Below are 21,966 nucleotides of genomic sequence, written 5' to 3'. Positions count from 1 at the left end.
ATTCACCAAGTACTGAATAACATTGATCCTTCTAATTTTTGTTAATCAGCTGGTGAATAACAGTGTCTCATTATTGTTTTAATTTGCATTTCCCTGATCGTTAATGAGGTTAAGTATCTTTTCATATGTTTATTGGGTATTTACCGTCCCTCTTCTCTGGAAGCGAAAATGGTGTATGTGCATTTGGCCTAACTGGCAGAATTGTCGCCCTCAAAATCTGAGGAATTTAGAAACGCGTTGTATATTTTATGTTGGAAGAGTCATTTTAGGTTTATGCTGAGACTCTGTATGGAAACAGAGTAATGAAAAAAAAAAAAACTCCAACTTTGTGCTTTTGTTTGCCATCTTTATAAAGTTATTATTGTAGTTTCTTAGCTTGCTATTAAGAAACCACTAATCAATGCTAGGATATCCCCTGCAAAAGTGTCCACAGTTCCATTGTTGGCAGCTTCCAAGGGGATCCATTTGGAAAATGCTACAGCTCATAAAATTTGGGATTGGTGATAGGTCAAGAAATGAAATACTAGAGCAATGGTGTAAGAAAATAAATATTAACAGCACTACATGGGACAATATCGATCTAATACCAAGATTTCTGGAAGGACAGAAACACCCTGTTTGGTAAATGTGCTTATCATTGTAAAAGCATTTTATAAACATTAACTTATTAATATTTGTAGTGCATCTCCAGGAAGTCAATATTCAGGGAGCATGTGCTCTTGGAGGGATCTTGTATGGAATGCCCTGGTCCCAGTGAGAGGCTTGAGCTGTGACCCTATCCCCTGGGGTTAAAACAAGGGAGCAGCGAGCCAAGCTACCTATGCCAAGATTTAATGTCTCAGCCAAGTCAGCCCGTGACCCCTCCCTGTGCAGTTCAGGTTCGGCTCCATTTGGAATGCTCTGTGTGCCAAATCTGGATCCAGGCACAAGAAAGACATTGACAGTTTGAATGGGGTCCAGAGACAGGCACTAGCCATGATTAAGGGCTTATAGGCATGACATTTGAGCGGGAGCTCAAAGAACTGAATATTTACAGCAGGGATAAATGCTGGATTACGTGGTTTGGTGACGCGGGGACCCATGGCTACATCCCTAAGTTACCTATCACGTGACTAGTTCCCCATAGGCAAAGAGGGAATCATTTCTGTTACCCCTGAGAGCTTGAGGTAAAGGGAAGGTCTTCTTTTGGGCCTGAGGGCCTTAAGTAGAATCAAGGAGCTTATACCTATGTGTCCCATGTTCTTAGTATAATGACGCCATTGCAGCACCCGGGAATCCAGGATTTAGGTAGGGAATTCTCATTGCGCTGAAGATTTAGCATCCATGTCTCCTCCTCCTTCAGAAGACACATTCTGCATGGAAGGTGCTTCTCTCTCCTAAGGGGAGACGTGCTAGCATCTTGTTTGCGTTCTGTCACAAGTCTATAGCTCAGCCAAGAGCAGAAAGTGAATCTTTGATGTAGAATACAGACCATCCACTGTTGATCAGGTGCCCTCAGATTCATTTTACTGCCAGACGTTTTGCCTGCAACAGTGGGGCTGCTAGACCCAGAAACAACCTTCCTACTTGTCGGGTACTGCAGCAGCCGAGCAAAGTGACTGCCCTGAACTGACTTAACTCACTGCTTGTACTGTGTCAAGAAGGAAAGAGGCCAGCCTTCACCCCATTGATCTTTCCTAAGACTGTCAGCGACAAGCAGCGACCTGGTTTTAGAACTCAGCAGCAGTAGCTCTGCTCTGCAGTTATGGCCTGTGTGGAACTAACTGAATGGCTGATGTGAAAATCGTGGCGCTACAGTACGCTCCTCGCATCTTGTGGCTCTGTTGGCAGGCTAATCACTGGCACTGCTTTGCAAAGTGGACAGCTGCTCTGCCCTCCTGTTTTTATAATGGAGGGGTTACGAGATGATTTTCTTTATTCTCTGCTTTCTTGAATTATTCATGTGCTTGCAAATGCTCGACCTGTATTTATTTTGTTACGTGATTAACCCGAAAACACTTGCAATGCCCAGGGCAGCTCAGAAGTTCAGCTGAAATTCCTGAAATGATAGCGAAGGTTAGTAGGCCTTGACTGTTTATTTTTTCATTTCATTTCACTGGAGTGCCTTGTCCAAAATACCTAGAGAGAGTGACTTGGATTTGGATAGAAGTATTAAAGCCTTGAACCCTAAAGATACTAGGTGTTGCATTTTGTGGTAAGGAAAACTCACGCATGTTTGAGAATTTGAACCTATGGAAATATTTGAAAAGCAGGGGGAGAACATTAGCATGGTGTGTATTTGTGCATTGACAGAACCTTAGGTAGGAGTCACAATAGCTGATTCTCACATGGCTGCTTATCTTTGAAAAGGCTCAAGAAGTTTGTGAACAGACTGATACACAACTTGATTGTGTAAGGATTCATTTTTCCCATATTTGGAATTCTGGGTATTTCTCTCAGGTACATGTCTATCTATTCAGCCACAACGAGAGATGGGAAGGGCAGACCTGTTTCCCGCTGAAACTTCTTGAGACATCCAGACAACCTTTGAGAACTATGAGCTCCTTAGGAAAAATGAATTAGCTAAGGCAGCACAGAGGGCTTGGAGCAGTGCCTGGCGTACAGTTAAGTGCTCACTGGTGTTAGTTCTAGATGGTTCTGTGATGCCCTAGAGACTGAGGGTTTCCAGTGGATGGGCAAACTGGTAGCTCGCCTGCCCATAGCCATTGGTTCTAGCCTGCCTGGTGTTCAGACTCCCTGGCCACTTGGCCTCTCCTGGAGGAACCCTCAAGTCCACGACAGTAACAGTCCCATGCTGTACACTGCTGAATACTCCTGCGGATCTGAATGTGTCAATATCGGCTTTAGAGGTGTTCACTGGGATGATGATGATGGTTTACATTTGTCACGATTCATAGTGACAGGTATCAATCTAGATTTTACGTGATTCTTCTATACCTTCCTTGCCTCCTTCAGCATTTTTTTTTTTTTAAGGTGGGGTTTCACCATATTGGTCAGGCTGGTCTTGAACTCCTGACTTCAGGTGATCCACCCACCTCAGCCTCCCAAAGTGTTGGGATTACAGGCGTGAGCCACTGCGCCTGGCCTCAGCTTCTTTTTAAATCGAGAAAGCACAGTACTTGGTATTCTGTGCTAGGACTGTTAAATAACCACCTTTGCTTTGATCTTTTTAGGTACGCAACCAGCACTGGAGCCTCATTATGGAAAGCGTGGTCCCGTCTGACAAGGGAAATTATACCTGCGTGGTGGAGAATGAGTACGGGTCCATCAATCACACGTACCACCTGGATGTTGTGGGTGAGTGTGCCTCTTCTCGCGTGGCGGCTGCACACCAGCCTGCTCTCCCTTGACTCGTTTGAAAGCGTGAACGTTGTCTTGTTTCTCCCAAAAGTTTCAGGAGAATCGGTTCATTCTTATTCTTTCTACTATCATTTTAGAAGCCTGCTTCTGTCATCAGACGACGTTCTGTTTTCCAGGGTGCCAGGGTTTATGGGCTTCGCATGGGCCTCATGCTTCCCAAGCGTCGTCTGTGTAAAGTGGACGTGGTCTGACATTTTGGAGGCTGAGATTGCTCTGAAAATGTAAACTGGGCAGGCGAAAAGGGTACAGATGTGCTGTAGGAGACCTTTGGTTTTAAAAGAGAAACATCCACAGGGCAGCTGTGGAAGGCCATCTGAAGAGTAAAGGAAAAGGTCTGAGGACTGACCCCGTAGCTGGCTGGAAAAACGTGAATGTTGACGGCCCTTTATTTCCATCACAAGAAAGTCATTAGATGGTACCAGTTCAGTGTCTGATCCTGGCAGCTATTTCCTCTACGCAAAGGGAACCATGTATATGGGCTTATAAATACATTTTTGTCACAGTGCACAAAATAAGTAGGCCATTTTAATTAAACATTGAAGACCACCTAGCCTGTTGCCTTGGAAACTCAAATTTCTTCCCAAGTTTTGCCTGTGATGATGGGGCTTTGTTGTAACTAATGAATAAAGGCTGTTTCTCTGTCTTGGAGGGTTGCTAACATATGGAACTATACCCAAGGCATATTTCATTGTTGCGGGATGGCAGGGTAAGATTCCTTACCTGTAGGGGCCATCTCCGTCCTGACATGTGCCCTGACTTCCACCCTGCCACCTTGAGCGCTTTCTTTTGGTTTGCCCTCCCCTAAATACAGGTCGCTGACTTCTGCTACAGACCCAGCTCGGTGCACACTCACACTTTGCCGTAAGGTGACTGTTGGTAATTCTGTAAGCCCATACCACCCACTGTGCCTCTGTAAACAAAGTGTCTCCTACGTCATTGCCTGTGTGTGCGTCCCTAGTGTCATCTCACATGTGGGTCTCCTTCCATAAAATATCTTTGAAGAGGGAGACCCCATAGATATTGGAATTGCCCAAGAAGCCACTAAAAAGTAATCCAAAAGCATGATTAACCAAATTGCAAAGATTTGGCTAATTAAAACTGTAGATTAACTGAAAAGTAAAATTATTTTGATTTTCTGTCAAGTTAAGTGGAATTAGATCTACAAGACACTCTGCCTTAGAAAGCATGGTGTAGCCTTTACTTCCATTTGCACATAAGCAATTCAGGGAAAAAAGTGTTTATTCGAAGATTTGAGTTCTGTTCTTCAGAAGCCTTCATGCGAAATTTGATAGGTCCTTGAAGAATGTTGATCCTATAGATATTCATGAAAAAGTGAGTTTTAGAGTTCTCTTCCCCATGGAGATATTTGTGGCATGCTTCTTAGTGAGAATTACTATGTGCAGGCATTTCACAAAGCAAACAAAAAGAGAAGTGACACTCAAATATGAGAAGAAAATGGTTAAATTGGCATTGATATAAATGGTTAAATTTGGCATTGATATAAATCCATCGATCAAAGAGCAGATGACTTGGCATTTTCCTGAGTCCTTGTGTATACCGAATGTGACATTTCTATTTAGGGAAAGAGAGTTAGATTTTGGGCTAAAAGTTCTAAAAACCTAATTTTGAAATTAAGTAATTTATTGTGAGAAACATAATTGAGCTATAGCAGTCTTTTGGGATCATAGCTTTGTATAGGTCTACAAATCATTCATTTAGCTGGGCTGGGGCCGTTCCAGGCACCTCGGAGTCAGATTGCGGCCACTCCGGTCTGGGCTCTTGCTTACAGCAAGTTTTAGGTTGAGTTGTTATGTAAAACATTGAAAAGCCCCTCACCCCACCTCCCCTTTGAGCCTTCTGGCAGCTCATCCCTGTGAAGCCCTGAAATCTCTCTTAGAGTTTAGGGTTGGGATTTGAATTGGGCTGCTGAATAATGGAATTGTGCTGTCTAATGTTAATCCCCTGGCAATCAGTCTTGTTGAAAAGCGCGTATGATTCGGTGGTGTAATGCAGAGGGAGCGTGGAGTGTATGGAGTAATGCAGAGAGAAGCCTGATTATGTCACAAATTTGGGAGATCGCCCAGCTAAACATGGGCCAATAATGACACAATGCTGGTTGGGAATATCCATTAAAGCTCAACTCCAATAATTTTCCAAGCCTTGAACCTTCTTTATAAATAGAAGCCAAAAGTCAGTGGAGTATAAGACATTTTCAGTAAAGATGGAAGTGTGAAATACTCTCATCTCTGCTCAAAACCCTAGTAATTGCTTTGCGAAGCACTAATAAAATGAGAATTGAGTCAGCTAAAGAGGTACATGTAGACGCACAGGGTTGGCAGTCATTCTGAACATCTCAGCAAGTAGAAACAAAAAGCAATGAATTTCTGGTAGCCCACAGGCCCAAATGTGATCCATTGCTGTGTGACAGCAGCTTTACAGCCACCTCTCTGTTTCACAGAAAATCAGAAACCCTTTCCCAGTGAAGGTGAAGTCCTGTTCTTGCCCACATTCTTTGGGGTTTTATTTTTGTTGCTGTGCTACATAGATCGTGGTTCAGATATTACGAAGCATCAAGATGGGTGAGACCTTTTTATTGAAATTCTTCCTTGGAAAGGCATTCCTGTAAGCACTTTAATGTAAAAGCCGTGTAATTTAAGTGACATTCTTGTGTTCTGGAATTAAACAGCAAGCCATTGTTGTGTGTAAGGGAAATGCTTTCATTTATGGGAGCCCTTTTAGGAGCCTGGCTTGATCCTCATTAAAATTGACACCATTACTTTTCAACTATTTACTGCAAGGGAAAATTAATGTGACACTCCACATTTTGGTAATTGTGGCAATAACAAAATGGGCTCCCCTAAGATAGCTGGCTCCAGGAGGTGGCGGGTCTTCACCGTGGTTCGTTGTTGAGTGGTACCGGAGCCCTGCATTCTGACTGGGGGCCTGCCACCGTGAAGCTATGATGTTGCGATCACTCATTTCACTTCCTGTGTCTGGAAGTGAAGGCGCTGGCGTTCATGAATGTTAGAGTACAAACGCTTGTGCCGTGGAACAAATAGCAGGTTTATCACTGGCCACACCTGGGGCCCCTAGTGAATGGGGACAAATTATTTAGCTTTTTTGAGGCCCTGTTTTATCATCAGTAAAATCGAAATGACGATACTTACCTCATTCCTTTGATGGTTGTATTAGGTTTTCTAGGGAGGCCTTAACAAGTTACAATAAACTAGTTGGCTTAAAATCAAATAAATCTATTCTCTTACGGTTCTGGAGCCTAAAAATCCAAAATTAAGGTGTTGGCAGGTTCCATGCCCCTCCCCCAGCTTCTGGTAGCTGTCCTCGGCTTGTAGAGGCACCACTGCAATCTCTGTCTCCATCTTCACACAGTCATTTTCTCTTTGTGTATCTCAGAATCTCCTGTCTTCCTCTTGTGAGGACACCTGTTACCGGATTTAGGGCCCATCCTAAATCCAAGATGAACTATCCTTGATATTTTTGACTTACTGACATTTGCAAAGACCTTTTTCTTCAAATAAGGACACATTTCTAGTTTCCAGGGCTTAGGACATGGACTTACCTTCTTGAAGGTCACCCTTCAACTCACTACATTGGTTGTGTGGCATCAGTTGGGTTAGCGGATGAAAACATCAAATTGGCATATACATGGCTACCAACAAATGCTGGTTTCCTCCCTTCCAAACCAGGATTCTTTTGAGGGTTAGAAGGGATCTTTAATAGCTTTTATTAGTCTCAATCGGAAGTCTTACTAAACAAACAGAATGCCATTTTGGGGCCAGGTGTGGTGGCTCATGCCTGTAACCCAGCACTTTGGGAGGCCAAGGCAGGCAGATTACCTGAGGTCAGAAGTTAGAGACCAGCCTAGAGACCTCTTTTCTACTAAAAATACAAACATTAGCCAGACATGGTAGTAGGTACCTGTAATCCCAGCTATTCTGGAGGCTGAGGCAGGAGAATCACTTGAATCCAGGAGTTGAAGGTTGCAGTGAGCCGAGATCACGCCACTGAACTCCAGCCTGGGCAGCCATCTTCAAACAAAAAATAAAAGAAAGAAAAAAGAAAAGAAAGAAGAAAGCCACTTTGGGCCCGAGAGAAGTGGCCAGAGGCTGACATTGACATTTCCTGCTGAGATTTCCATCTTTGATTAATGCTGTAATCAAGGCCATCCCGAGACTGATTTCGCTGTTGGAATTGCAGGAGAGGGTTGTGGAGTTTAAAGACTTGAAGTTCATGGAGCTGGCCTCTTTACATCCCCCTCCCCCACTACTTTACAGCAGAGGAAGTTCAGGTTCAGCTGGAAGAAGTGATTTGCTAAGTAAGGGCTTGGAGCAGGCATTCCGGAGCAGGGGCCTCCATCCGGGTGTTCTCCACTCCTATCCGTATGAATGCTCTTTGCTCTCCAGGCTGACTTCTTCATTTGATGTACACCGTGGCGTGTTTCAGTAGTGACTACCGCAGCCCAGCTCTAAGAAGGTGCTGCTGTCTCCCCACCCTGCTTTCAGCTCATTGCTGCAGAAGACGGAATGCGCAGGAGAAAAGTGGGAGTCCTTAAAAGACCGGATGCTCTTCCTCACTCATGTAGATGATTTGGCTTTGAATTATGAACTCTTGCTTCTTCTGAGCATTCCAGTTCTGCAGCATTTCTAGAAACCTTCAGGTCCATCAAGCATTTTGCCTGGCATTTGATATTTTGGGGGACGAAATACAGTGGAGGTGGAAATGGTGTCTGTGGTTTTGCCAAGGCCAGATATGTCTTCTCTTTCTTCCCCCGCACTGTCCCCTCCCCTTTTTTTGAGACAGAGTCGTGCTCTGTTGCCCAGGCAGGAGTGCGGTGGCATGATCTTGGCTCATTGAAACTTCCACTTCCCGTGTTCAAGTAATTCTCCTGCCTCAGCTTCCCGAGTAGCTGGGATTACAGGCATGCACCACCATGGCCAGCTAATTTTGTGTTTTTAGTAGACATGAGGTTCCTCCATGTTGGTCGGGCTAGTCTCGAACTCCCGACCTCAGGTGATCCTCCCCCCTTGGCCTCCCAAAGTGCTGGGATTACAAGCGTAAGCCACCATGCCCGGCCTAATTTTTGTAGTTTTTAGTAGAGAGGGGGTTTCACTATGTTAGCCATGCTAGTCTCGAATTCCTGGCCTGAAGTGATCTGCCTGCCTCCGCCTCCCAAAGTGCTGAGATTACGGGCATGAGCCACTGTGCCCAGCCATTATCAATTTAACTTTCCAGAAATTTGTTCCCTCTGCCTGTCCCCATCCCCTCAAATGAAAGCTGTAAACAGCAGGCAGTATCTCAGAGGATGGTTGGGGGCATGTCACTTCTGGATGGGTCAGGCATCACTACCAGCCCCGACATGCTGGCGGCAGATCAGCATGGCACTGTCAACTAGCCCTTGACATAAATCTGTTGTAACTCAGCCCCAGACATGATGGGACACAGCCCGAAAGCGCCAAGGAATCCGCACCAGAGCGAAGTCCCCCCAGGTGTGTGTGCAAGAATGAAGCGTCTTTTATTCCAAGCACTGACTGATAAGCTCGAATGTGGAGTTGACACCTGGAATGGAGCTTTTGGGAGGTTTTGGCAGCCGGTTCCCAATGGGAGAAGGAGGAATGGCTTAAACTGTGGACTGCTTGGGGCAGCCTCTGTCCCGGGAAGACAAAGGCTCCAGTGTAGTAGCTGAGCCGGGGCCAGGGGACGGAGGCACGGTGGAGTCCCTCAGACCACAGCTGGAGTGTGAAGTTTGGACTCCCTCCTGGGTTTGGAACAAAGTAGTGGCTAAGTAAATGAAGAAGTGGTGGCCTAGTTAATTAATTAACCGGTTAATTCATTACGGAAGCTGCCAGGATTCGATCATTCCTGCCCGCCTGCTCCTGATGGAGGGCTGCATCTCAGCCCTGGTTTCCGTCACACTGTGGCTTCTGGACGGAGCTTTTGTTTGTGTGATGAGGAGTGGCTGTGGCGGCATCATTTAAACGATGGGATACTGCATGTGCAGAGATGTTGGTGCACTGAAAGCCTGACCATTGCTTTTTAGGTTGTCACGCTTGTACTTGTTCCCGGCACAAGATCTTGGCTCCCTAGAGCCCTGTGGGGTTCTGAACTTGAAGCCTCTTGATGGAGAGGCTTCCTGGCCAGGCCTCATTTGCTTTTTCGTACTCATGATTTTGCTGCCAACGAATTCTTTTCCATGTCTTGCTCTGAGTGTAAGACTTGGTGTCCTACCCTGACGGGCTCTGCATGCCAGCTCTAGAGTTGCGAAATCTCACCAGAGGGAGACAGAAAGCCCCTCTATTGAGAAGGGATTGGGGTGGCGTGCCAGGTCACGGGTCACAGCGACTGCTTTCTCAGTGGGCTTGTTTAGGTGACGGGGGGGTCACAGAACTGGAGTGGGGTTGAAGAGGAGGCACCTTCCCTTTTGCTGCTTTTATGTCCCCAGCAGCCATCTCATCCTTTTCTTATAAACCGTCGCTGTCACAGACAACCCCTAAAGGTCTCCACTGTGTGCCAGATGCCCTCTCTGGAGGTTCAGCTGGGAATTACATGGAGAGGGGTGTCAAGCTCTGTTTCCATCCTTGCTAACTCTATGGCCATGGAAAAGGCACAGAACCTCTGAGCCTCGGTTTCCTTGCCTGCAAAATGGGGGTGATGACGCCCTTTTTTCTTCTAGCATTATGGAGAGGAGGAGGCGGGAGAGGCAGCGCTTTTAGATAAGAGTACCATGGGGCTGGTAGTCACTGTTATTTGATGGTCTCATACTTCCTCTTGCATCTCCAGACACAGCCGCGCACCCTGAGCCCATCCTGATGAAAGGAGCGGTCAGTCGCATCCTTTCCTCCAGGATAGAGATTTCAAAACTTCCTTTGGTAGCTACTATTTAATGAGCTTTTGATTGCTACAAAGCAGCTTTTCATTCCTGTTTCACAACAGGGATTCCGGGGGGCAAAGGCTGGTTAGTGGCAGCTAGATAACTCTTAATGTACTGACTGGCAAATACAGACTTTCCCACAGAACTGACTCCAGCAGGAAGCCTTTGGGAGCAGGTGGTATTCTGTGGGTGCCAGCTCCCTGGGGTGGGAGCAGGCACACGCCAGCATGAATGGGGTATGGTAGAACTCTGTGGTGTCAGCTTTTTTGTCACGTTCTCTGCAAGCCACCCATTGTCCTTTGCTCCACCATTGAGGAAGGAAGTCTTATTGATTGTTTTCGATTCTTGTAGGGGGCCTGGGTGAGGTGGCTGAAGAGAGGGCTAATATTTGGTCTGGTGTTTAATCTTGGCATTGCTTTCATGGTGTGGGCACAGAGGATGTAGAAGTGTTACGATCAAGTTAATACTTTACAGTTTTATGTAAGAAGAGGTTACCTGGAGATTCAGGTGAGGATGAGGCAGAGAGAAAACTGCTTTTGTCAGAGCTTGGGAAGTAAACTTGCCATGAAATGTCAATTTATTGATGACAGTAAGAGTGCAGTAGTGTGCCGGAACTTAGCGAGGTTTCTAGCAGCGTGTGCTGAATTGAAATAATCAAAAAACAGTTTAATGAGTTACTTATATTTGGAGTTTTGTGGTCTTAACATTTCAAATTCCAAAGCAAGAAATCAGAGTTTCTCTCTAAACTAACTTACTCATATGGCTTTATCAGTGGCTGCCTTTATAAACCAAAAGACCTCAGTTGGGAAGTTTGATGAGACAGAGTCTCGCTCTGTTGCCCATGATGGAGGGCAGTAGTGTGATCTCGGCTCACTGCAACCTCTGCCTCCTGGGTTCAAGTGATTCTCCTGCCTCAGCCTCCTGAGTAGCTGGGATTGCAGGTGCACATTACCAGGCCCAGCTAATTTTTATATTTTAGCAGAGACAGGGTTTCACCATGTTGCCCAGGCTGGTCTCGAACTCCTGACCTCAGGTGACCTGCCCACCTAGGCCTCCCAAAGTGCTGGGATTACAGGAATGAGCCACTGGGCCTGGCCTGCCAACTCTTGTTAAGATGTGAGTGTGGAGTGCTGCGTGTTATTCCCCCTTTAAAAGATGGGTCTGTTAGTTTGCTTTCATGGATTCCCTCTCCCTAAGGAGACCCTGCTGTTGTATTCATGGTCTTCGTGCTTGGTTTGTTTTCGCAGTCAAGGAGAAGGTAGGATGCTGTAGGGTTGTACCTGCAGGTGGGATGTGCTACCTACTTGGAGAGCAGGTTTGATTTGGAAGGGTGGCTTCAGCTGGCCACTGTGCATCTTTCAGGATAGTCGGTCAAACGTGGGTGCCTGTGGGGAAGAGATGGCCGACGGTGTCAGTGTTGCTGTGTGCGGGTTGTTCTGTTTCCTCTTCTGGGAAGAGACAGATGAGGCAATGGGAACCCCATTGCTTTGGCTTGGAAGGAGAAAATAGAGCCGAGCACTCTCGCTGGGAGTTTCTGTATTTGCTGAGTTGCAGTGGTTAATTCTCTACCTGTGAAGCATGTGGTATGCCCATGCAGCCTGTACGTGGCCGAGAGGGTGACAGTCACTTGAATTAGGCATAAGGCTTTGCCCTCATCGAGTTCCTCATGTCACATTTTGAGGTCAAAGACCATAAATTGAGGTGGAAACTTCTAGATCTTGATGGAACTTCAACTTTTTCTTTCTTTCTCTCAGATCATCTGGAATATGGGATTCCCTTAAACAAGGCTGGCAGGAAGTCTGTCCATCCCAAATATTGTGCATATGCTAATCTGTGCACCCCAAATGCAGATCTACAGTCAGATGGTGCCCCAGACATATGCCTCACTAGATCAGGGAGACTGTGGTCTTTTGAGAAACGAGCATTGGATATTATTCTAATAGGAGCTTTTGGAAATTATGCTCTGTTAGAAAAAGGAAGTTCTCATTTTACTGGTATAGTGTACCCTCTGGACTGAAACTGAAAGGTAAAAGACTTAGTCCTTTAAATTTTACATTTTGGCCAGGTGTGGTGGCTCATGCCTGTAATCCCAGCACTCTGAGAGGCCAAGGCAGCTGGATCACTTGTGGTCAGGCGTTCAAGACCAGCCTGGCCAACATGGTGAAACCCTCTCTCTACTAAAAATACAAAAATTAGCTGGGCGTGGTGGTGTGTACCTGTAATCCCAGCTACTCGGGAGGCTGAGGCAGAAGAATCACTTGAACTTGGGAGGCAGAGGTTGCAGTAAGCCAAGATAGTGCCACTGAGCTCTGGCCTGGGCAGCAGAGTGAGATTCCTTCTCAAACAAACAAAAAAAAAAAAAAAAAAAAAAAAGCCACGGGCCGTAGTGCACACCTGTAGTCCCAGCTATTTTGGAGGCTAAAGCAGGAGAATTGCTTGAACCTGGGAATCAGAGGTTGCAGTGAGCTGAGATCGTGCCATTGCACTCCAGCCTGGGCAACAGAGTGAGACTCCAGCTCAAAAAATAAGTAAGTAAATAAATAAATTTTACATTTTGGACTAAAGAAACGAAACTATTCTGTATATGAGACTGTCCCTGGGTGTTCATAGGGAGGGGCCAGGGCTGGGGCCTGACTTGAGGCTTCCCATCTGGCTTAGACGGTGAGAAGAGCAGAGGCATTTGGATTCAAGGCTTTTGTGATCTGGGTGATGGTTTTGAAGTTTCTCTTTAGGTCATGTTGTACTTAGAAGTATCTAGAACCACGATTATTTTCAGTTTCTGAGTTTCATCTCCAAGAAAACAAATGAGATTGATTGTTCAGCCTGTCATGTTATTTCTATCAAAGGGAGGTATTTCTTGTTTGCTCAGATGGCCTGAAAGCTTTTACTTCTGCTCAAACCACCCTAGGAGCAAAACAAGGCATGTGGGAGATGAGCATGATAGATTTTCTAGACTTCTGTAGAAGAAAGACTTTTGAGATTGTGAAAGCTGATGAAACCTACCAGTATTTTTACAATGGCCATTCTTCCATAAGTGATATATTTCCATCTCCTTCATTCTTTTTTTTTTTTTTTTTTTTGAGGCAGAGTTGCGCTCTTGTTACCCAGGCTGGAGTGCAATGGCACGATCTCGGCTCACCGCAACCTCCGCCTCCTGGGTTCAGGCAATTCTCCTGCCTCAGCCTCCTGAGTAGCTGGGATTACAGGCACACGCTACCATGCCCAGCTAATGTTTTGTATTTTTAGTAGAGACGGGGTTTCACCATGTTGACCAGGATGGTCTCGATCTCTTTGACCTCGTGATCCACCCGCCTCGGCCTCCCAAAGTGCTGGGATTACAGGCTTGAGCCACCGCGCCCGGCCCCTCCTTCATTCTTACTAGTGGCTAGTATGTTCTTTTGTCATGGATATCATTTAGGTCGTGAAGATCTTTTGTTTTTCAGTTTAAAAAAATGCTACAGTGACAAGCTTTGTACACAGTTGTTTATTGGGCATCTGTGTGAATATTTTTCTAGGACAAATTTGTAAAGGTTGGTTCACTGGATCGTTTTTGATAGATTTCAGCCAAACATTTTAAAGCTAAGGGGCTTTACTTACTTGGAGTGGTTTCTGTCTTTGAAGGAGGGCTCCCCTGTGGTTTGGTTTTTAGCTTCTTTGCAAATCATTTGAGAGAAGATAACTCTTAATTGGAAGTTCACCCCTTGTAACAAGAGGGTATACTTAATTCCTGGACATTAAAGAAAAAACTTTTCCAGCACGAAGGACACATTTTCTTCCCCTGAAGGAAACCCAGCTATGCAGATACCAGCTGATAGTCTTGCATTCCTGAAGGATGCTGTACCCCCTATGGCAAGTGGCGGCTGCTGAGGCTCTGATGTGGCTCCCAGGCATGAATGCTCTCAGCTGTGTTTACCTCAGCTCCTCAGGAGGGAGCCTGGGAGACTGACGTCTGAGTTTTAACATCAGTGTCAAAACCCAAGCACAGCCTAGGGAGGGCTGTCCTGCCTGGCGTGTGTGGGTCAGGAGACAGAATAGCTCTCATGGAGTCAACTGGACAAGGTCAGTATACCTTGGTGATTGAGAAGGTGGGTTTTCCATGACCCTAGAAATCGATCTTGTTCACTCTGAGATATTGTCACTTTTGCTATGTCTCCTTTTAAAAAAAAATATACGTGACAGGAAGTACACCACTGTAACCAGTTTTGAATGTACCATTCAGGGACATTAAGTACATTCGGTTTATTCTGTAGCCATCACCATTATTCATCTCCAGAAATTTTTCCTCATTCCCAAACCATGATTCCTTTTAGCAAAAGGAGACCAATTTCCAACCTCAATTTGGCATAATAACTCTCTGGTTGCCAGTCTTCAGTTCTGGTGAAACTTTTTGAAGGCACAGAGCTCAGAGTCCCTTAAACACTTTGGGTGTAAATAACACACAGCCCTGCTCCTGTAATTCGCCCAAGAAGCCCCAAATTGATACCCAGCTGGTAGAAGCCACTCAACCCTAAGCCAAATAATACAGCCTGCTATATTAATTAGGGAAGGTACTTTGCCTCCACCTGCTTTGGTCTTCCCAGGCCCCGAGCCCAGCCAGCACTTCACTCTCTTCTCCACTTCATCGAGCAAGCACAAAGGCATTAGTGGTGTTTTGCTTCTAGCATTTCACAGGGTGCAGCCTCCATAAGTCACTCTGTGACTTCAGTGCTGGAGGGAGGACACTTCATTTTCCCCCAAACAAGCTTGTTCCGCAGACTTCACTGTCTCTGCAAAGAGATGTGTGTGTTTTAGAGGAAGTGGGAGCCCCAGCCGGATTCTGCAAGACTTCCGAGAGTCAGATCTCCAGACAGAAGATGCGGCGGACACCTGGGTGACCAGACAGCGAAGAGCAAAGAACAAATTCAGCATGCGCCAAGCTTGCGAGGGAGAAAGACAGCAAACCAGTGACCCTCTACAAAAATGTGTGTGTGTGTGTTTTAAAAAAAAAACAACAAACCACAGGTGACTCTGGGTGCCCAGTATCCCAGCCCTCTCCTCTCTTCTAGGAGGTGACAAGCCAAAATACTGGCTGTGGGCACGTGGGCTCTTTCTGAAGGTGTCATTTCCTCCCCGTCATAGCCTTCCATTTCTCCGCTGATCATTTTTAGTCCTGACCTCCCTTTGTGCTGATCTTCAGAAGCTGAAGAAAGCTTCATGTTTCTGGGAAAACAAAACAAAACTCAGAACCCGAGGAGATGTAGCCTGTTTGGCTTGAGTGCCTTAGGTGGAATCTTGACAAGGCAATGAACTCATTCTACTAATTGTAATTAGCGCGAGGCCTTTAGCAAGTTCTGGGCTCCTCAGACTTCAGAGGGCTTTGATCGGCCTCCTCCTCCTAATAACCATGCCTCGTGCTAACTGGTTTAGTGCGTTTTTATGCAACAAAAGCAACCACCGCCTACTCTTTAGAAAAAAGCTAGGCAGGCTTTAGAAAATAAGATTTCTCAGTTGTTTTCCCTGGTCCTCCAAATCGCAGAATGTTCTTTCCCTTTTCAGCTCTTTGGAGTTGCTAAGAGACTGCCATTTTGGAGGAAGGGTAATTAAATTTTGATTTTAATTTAAAGACAGAGCGGGAAAGGTTATCCACCCTCCTTAAATGAATGGAGGCCTGAGAGCAGGAGACTGGCTGTTTCCAGATCGATACTGGGAACCCTGTGTGATGCGAGTCTCTTGGTGCTTGGCTGCCAGAGAGAGGTGGTTTTGAAATGGTTCTTTGTGGCAAGGACTGCCTAACTTTTGGAGAGACATGCTCAGGAGACTGGTGTGAGCTGGGAAATCAGCCATTCTGTGCTTGATTAATTTATAGGTGTAATTTAAGAGCCTGGTTCTTCTGATCCCCAGGATGCATGTTTACTGAGCCTGTAGACGTGAGGCCTCTTGGGTCTGTGGACATTTTTTATGGCCTTTGCTATGTCACAGCAAAAGTTATAGATCTCTTATGAGCAAACATATTACTATGTCCAGAGGAGGACTGGCATGTTATAAAATTTCAATGGTCAATTAACAAAGATTTATTCTTTGTCACTCAGGTATTTGCTGTCTGTCTCCCCCTCAGTAACTACCTCTTGGAATGAAGCGGGCTGTGCTTTCCTGCTGCCATCTTTAGTTGGGCCGTGGCTCCCAGCTACAGAGCAGGGCTTGACAGAGCGCATCCTGATGTTTAAACTGTTAGCAGCTGGGCTTTCTGTGTTAGTAGAGTGGACACTTGAAAAAAAGGGGCGAGACCAAGAGTGAGTGAGAGAACGCTGGGAGAAAATGTATTTTTTAAAGCACTTCAGCCCGTGTTTACTACGCGTTTATTTGGTGGAACCTCATTCCAGCAGTGCAGCCAGCTGTCCCAGCAGCAGTGGCCACACCCTTTGGACTGCTTTCCATTCCGTCTTAATTTGGAATTCACACAGGCACCTTCCCATCCCTCTTTTGAAGGCTCTCATCTTATTCCAGGTCCCTGCACTGTGCATTTGCAACCTGCTGAACTCAGAATGCCTTTTCATGTGGCTGTAGAATTAAAATTGCAGTAAAGAAACAGAGGGGAGCTGCTCATCAGCCGTCCTGTCTTCCATGTGTTTATCTCTCTTTGTAAAAAGGAAAATCTGTTTTATGTGACATCTGAGAGTTAAACGTGCTAGAAGAGAACCTTGCCTAACACTGTAAATCCTTCCTGTCCTTCCTGGTGGAGAAGATGTGATTTTTGTTATCACGTAAAGAAGAGATGAGATATCACTGGGCTTGAGTCTCTCGCCCAGAGATAATTCATCAGGGAATTCGTTCTCTTGTTATATCAGCTTGTTGCAAAAAAGTTGCAGACTTGAGGGGTTTGGTTTGCTCAGGGACTGAGGAGGTTCATGGAGGGAGAACGCATAAGCTCTTGGGGTCATCATCCCCTTTGTCCCTGGTGCCCACTGGGCCAGGCCACGAAGGGGGCCCGGCTCTGCCCAGCCTGCATCCTCATCCACTGTCTGCACCCTGCCGTCACCCCAGTTTTTCAGAAGTTAGGACCGGAGTCCAGGCGCTGCCATCCGCTTACTGCTTACTGTTTCTAAGGTTCCGACAGATTCTGAGGCGAGGTGGATCGCTGAAGGGTTCGAGAGGAGGAACGCAGGGCTCAGCAGATGCTGGCGTCCTGGGCCCTTTTCCAAGACGTCCAGGCCTCCTTCTCCGACTTGTTTAAGGGCAGAGAATAAGGTTGCAAAGGAAATCAAAGCCTGATGTGGAGAAACGAAACATGAGACCTACTGACTTTTTAAAAACATTTTAAATAACATTCTCTAAGGTTTCATTTTATACTGAAGGCAGCTGTAATAAGTTTTGGAAGACAGTGTAAGGTTTCTGTTACAGAGCAATCCTGCTTGCAGTTTTTCTACCAGAAGTGAGAAAGGGTGGAGGGGGGAGTAGGAGTGGTTAAGAGGTTATTTTGTATAAGGTGAGAAAATTTGAAAAGATGAATTCAAGACGTGTAACATTTGGTATGCTGTAATTTGCAAATGCAATAACATTAAACCATGGCAAACTTGGGGCGTGTGTGTGTGTGTGTGTGTGTGTGTGTGTGTGTGTGTATACATAGTCGGGATAGCATTGGAATAACTTAATAACTGGAGCTCAGCGGCACTTTGACCACAAGGAAAACAAGACTGCAGCTCTGTAGTGGGCTCTGCCAGTGTTGCTCCAGTGACTAAATTCCCTGTCGAAGCCTGGCGCAGGCCAGAGATGTCAGGCAGTATGAAAGCACTCATTGTTCACGGGGCATCATTATTTGGTGCTGCATACACAATGTTTGCTTGTGAAACGATTTATTGGAAACAAGTATGTTTAAGAAAGAGGACTTGGTTTGAAACTTAGTCGATCTGGCTTATGACATTTAAGATTTTATTACCTTTGTTTCTAAGAATAGATATTTTGGCCCCCTGTAAATATTTATCTTAAAGCGCACCCACACTACACACACACGCGTGTGCAAGTACAAAACAGGAAAGCAAGGTCAGGGCATGAATGGATGCCTAAAGTCCACATTTCCATGTGAAGGAGGAAACCTTCTTACTATTTGCTAGGTGCATAGCAGCATCGTCTGTGAAATTGGCTGGCAGGATCTAGCACAGAGGACAGCCTCCCCCCGTGCTGTGAAGCCTATTGGTAGGAAGCCTGGTGAGGAGACGAGTGTGTTCATGTTCGTGCGTGGACTTAACTCTGTCCTTCCCACGTGGATGAGGCCAGTTGGGATTAAACCAGACCTCGGTCACTGCTCGCTGTGGACAGGTCCCTGGGGTGTCCAGCTGGCTGCCAGGCCTGACCAGGAGGCTGGCTGGGGCCCATCCCTGGGTCAGGGGATGAGCCAGAGAGCAAGGGTTTCACGTGATGTTTGAAGGGACCCAGCTTTGAGATTTTTCTACCCACAGACACCAGAAGTCTTAACTTCTGGTTCTTTGCTCAGCCTACGTGGGCAATATAGGGGTAAATGAATGATTTCTTTGCGGCTGTGATATCCTCGTCTTTATAATGTGAAAACATAGATGTCTATAAAGTGATGGGAGATTCTGGAATGAAATGTGCTAAGGGTAACCACTAGCACTTTTTCTTTCTTTTAACAATGTTTTTAAAGGCCAGCAACAGGCGCATGCAGTAAAATCAATTTGCACATGGTCTGGCTCTTGTCCAACAAATTCCACTCGATGATGTTTTAATCTGAAAGGCCCAATACAGGAAGGTGTAGATATCTATCGCTCTAATGGGCTCTTTCCAGCCCAGTGCACGGGGATTCTCAGGTACAGTGCAGAGACATCCTTGGTGTGCTGAGCTGGCTGGGCTCTCCTCATTTCCCTCATTGTTTTTGAATGTTGGAGGTTAGGGTAGTGGTACCCACACCTAGGAGAGGAGGAGAGGGAGGAGGCTGGTGTGTGCAAGGCTGTCGGGATGGAGTTGTATCATGAAGGGACAGATGGTTGTGTTTTGTGTGGCTTTTGACAGAGCTACTATGTAGGAAGGTTCCAGTAAGTTTATGTGACAAGATCACATAGCAGTCTGGTGGTCTGTTATTTAATTCATTTTATTTTATTTTATGGTTGCAAGAATGCTGAGTATGAGAACTACCATCTCAACCAAGTTGCTTTCTTTTTTATGACAGGGTCTTGCTCTGTTGCCCAGGCTGGAGTGCAATGGCAAGATCGTGGAGAAACGATCACTGCAGCCTCAACCTCCTGAGCTCAAGCCATTGTCCCACCTCAGTCTCAAGCACCTGCTCTACCATGCCTGGCTAAGCTTTTTATTATTTGTAGAGGTAGGAGTCTTGCTGTGTTGCCCAGGCTGGTCTCACACTCCTGGCCTCAAGCAGTCCTCCTGCCTCAGCCTCCAAAGTGCTGAGATTATGCTCAAAGGCATGAGCCACTGTGCCTGGTCTTCAACTAAATTTTAAGTGTACCGTATACACAGTGATGTTGAGCAGAGGTCTCTCTTGAGCTTGTTCATCTTCCTTGACTGAAACTTTATGCCCCTCAATTGCAACTCACCATCTCCTTCCCTGTCCCAGCCCCTGGCAACCACTGCCCCACTGTTTGATTTTACGAATTGGATGAATTTTGATACCTCATTATCAGTGGAGTCATACAGTATCTGTCTTTCTGTGACTGTCCTATTTCATTTAGCATAATGGCTTTCATGTTGTCATGTATCACAACATTTCCTTCTTTTTTATGGCTGAATAGTATTCCTCTGTGTATATAGCCACACTGTAAAAATTAATCTGTTGGCAGACACGTAGATTGATTTCATTTCTTGGGTATTGTTAATGGTGCTGCATTGAATAGAAGTGCAGATCCCGATTTCAGTTCTTTCAGATAAATACTGAGAAGTAGGATTGCTGGGTCTTAGGGTAGTTTTGTTTTCAATTTTTTGAGGAACCTCCATATTGTTTTCCATGGTAGCTGCACCGTTTTTTATTCCCACCAGCAGTGTGTTCCAGTTTTTCCACGTCGTTGCCAACACTTGCCTTTTGTGTGTGTGTGTGTGGTATTCAGAGTGTCCTTAAAGTGAGTCTTGTCGTTTGCCTGTCATGTTAAGCTTGTGGTTGAGGTGGGTCTTTGAGATGATCTCAAATAGGGTAAGTGAAGAAGCTTCCCTTCCCATACTGTGTGTCACTTAGATTGTCAAAGTAAAATCTCTTCCCCTATTCAGCAGGTGGCTGTGGACAACCAATAACTTGGGATGTAGTTAAGTTCTTTTCTCTATTTTTCTGAGTAAGTGTTCTTTTTACAAGGGTTGTGCTCTAGCAGTCTCCTTCGAAGTCATTTCTGTTATTCATGGGGCTGCGGTGTTATTTCAAAGGCGTCAGCCAGCAGGCTTGAGGCTTTTCTGGCATGAGTTCACTGACAGGCCTCTGGACAACACAACTTATTTATTGGTCTCTCCTTCTCCCATCCCTACTCCCCCTTTCTTCCCTCTCTCTACCAGAGCGATCACCTCACCGGCCCATCCTCCAAGCCGGACTGCCGGCAAATGCCTCCACAGTGGTCGGAGGAGATGTGGAGTTTGTGTGCAAGGTTTACAGCGATGCCCAGCCCCACATCCAGTGGATCAAGCACGTGGAAAAGAACGGCAGTAAATACGGGCCCGATGGGTTGCCCTACCTCAAGGTTCTCAAGGTGAGGACTTTCCGAGTCTAAAGGTACCCACAGCTGGGGTCTCCTTCATGGGTGTGGCCACAGGTGGTTTGATTTCCCATTGGAGTTGAGAGAGGATGATTCTCTTTTTTTGACGAGCCAGCAGAGGGTATGTTAAGGAATTAACAGATCATTACGCTTGCTAGTAAAATTTCTGAAGGGACCTATGGAGTAGGGGAAGAACTACTAAACTTGGAGAGAGAATACTTCAGCTATTTATCAGCCCTGAGATCGCAGACATTTAGGCTTAGCTGCACATCTATAAAAGTAGAGATTATGATACCGTCTCCCCGACAGGGCGGTTGTGCAGAATAAATGGGGTGGAGTGGGTGGAAAGAGCTTTGTAGGCTCAAGGCCTTGTACCAGTGTTGATTGTTACTCTGATGCTGTTTTCTGTGAATAGGACGTTAGGATCCAATTTTAGTAGCTACGTTTTAGAAACAATTTGGATTTCCTTAAAAAAGAAAAGAAAAGAAACCCCGACCTTTGAAATCCATTCACAGATGATTCAGACAATAAACTCTAGGTCACGTTTCTGCACCAGTGACAGGTTGAACCAGGAACGTATCTTTCCTGTCTTGTTTCTTGTTTGCAAGCCCCATTTTCATAGCATCGGCCTCTTTTTTAGATCTAACTGGCTCTTTAGGAGGCTGAAGTCAGGGCCAGCTAAGTCCATACAGCTGGCTCCTTGCCTACCACGTCTCCTGTGTCCAGTTGCCCATAGAGAATGAATGTCCTAAGGAGAACACTCTTCCAGTAGAACCATACGTGACCCAACTAGGAACTCTCAGCCAAGGAGGTGTTCTCACCAGCTAACGGTATCAAGAATCAAAGGCACTGGGGAAAGATGACCAACCTGGGGGCCTGCCCGAGCTGTCCAGTTAGCCGTAGGTCATACCCTCCTCCCCTTCTCTCCACCAGGCCTTTCCATTGTCTACCACTGGACTGATTTTGTTCTTTCAAAACCCACAGCCCTTTAATGCCGCTGTTGAGATGTAATGGAGGTTGTTTTGTTGCGGTGTGTTGGTGGTG

General features: G+C 45.8%; 1 protein-coding gene across 15 annotated transcripts in view; it reads left to right on the top strand.

Moving 5' to 3' along the window:
* The window catches only part of FGFR2 (fibroblast growth factor receptor 2), a 120,449-nt gene that overhangs the window by 57,826 nt on the left and 40,657 nt on the right, over positions 1–21,966 (top strand). For all 15 annotated transcript variants that reach the window (XM_003922140.3, XM_003922141.4, XM_074382984.1 and 12 more), the window contains 2 exons: positions 3,174–3,297; positions 20,726–20,916. In XM_003922140.3, coding sequence (XP_003922189.1) covers positions 3,174–3,297; positions 20,726–20,916 — 315 coding nt within the window. The remainder of the gene's footprint in view (positions 1–3,173; positions 3,298–20,725; positions 20,917–21,966) is intronic.

This window comes from Saimiri boliviensis, chromosome 12, assembly GCF_048565385.1.
Source record: "Saimiri boliviensis isolate mSaiBol1 chromosome 12, mSaiBol1.pri, whole genome shotgun sequence".
In the NCBI taxonomy this organism is placed as follows: domain Eukaryota; kingdom Metazoa; phylum Chordata; class Mammalia; order Primates; family Cebidae; genus Saimiri; species Saimiri boliviensis.
The sequence above is the reverse complement of the archived record's forward strand: the minus strand, read 5'-3'. Positions and strand labels throughout refer to the sequence as shown.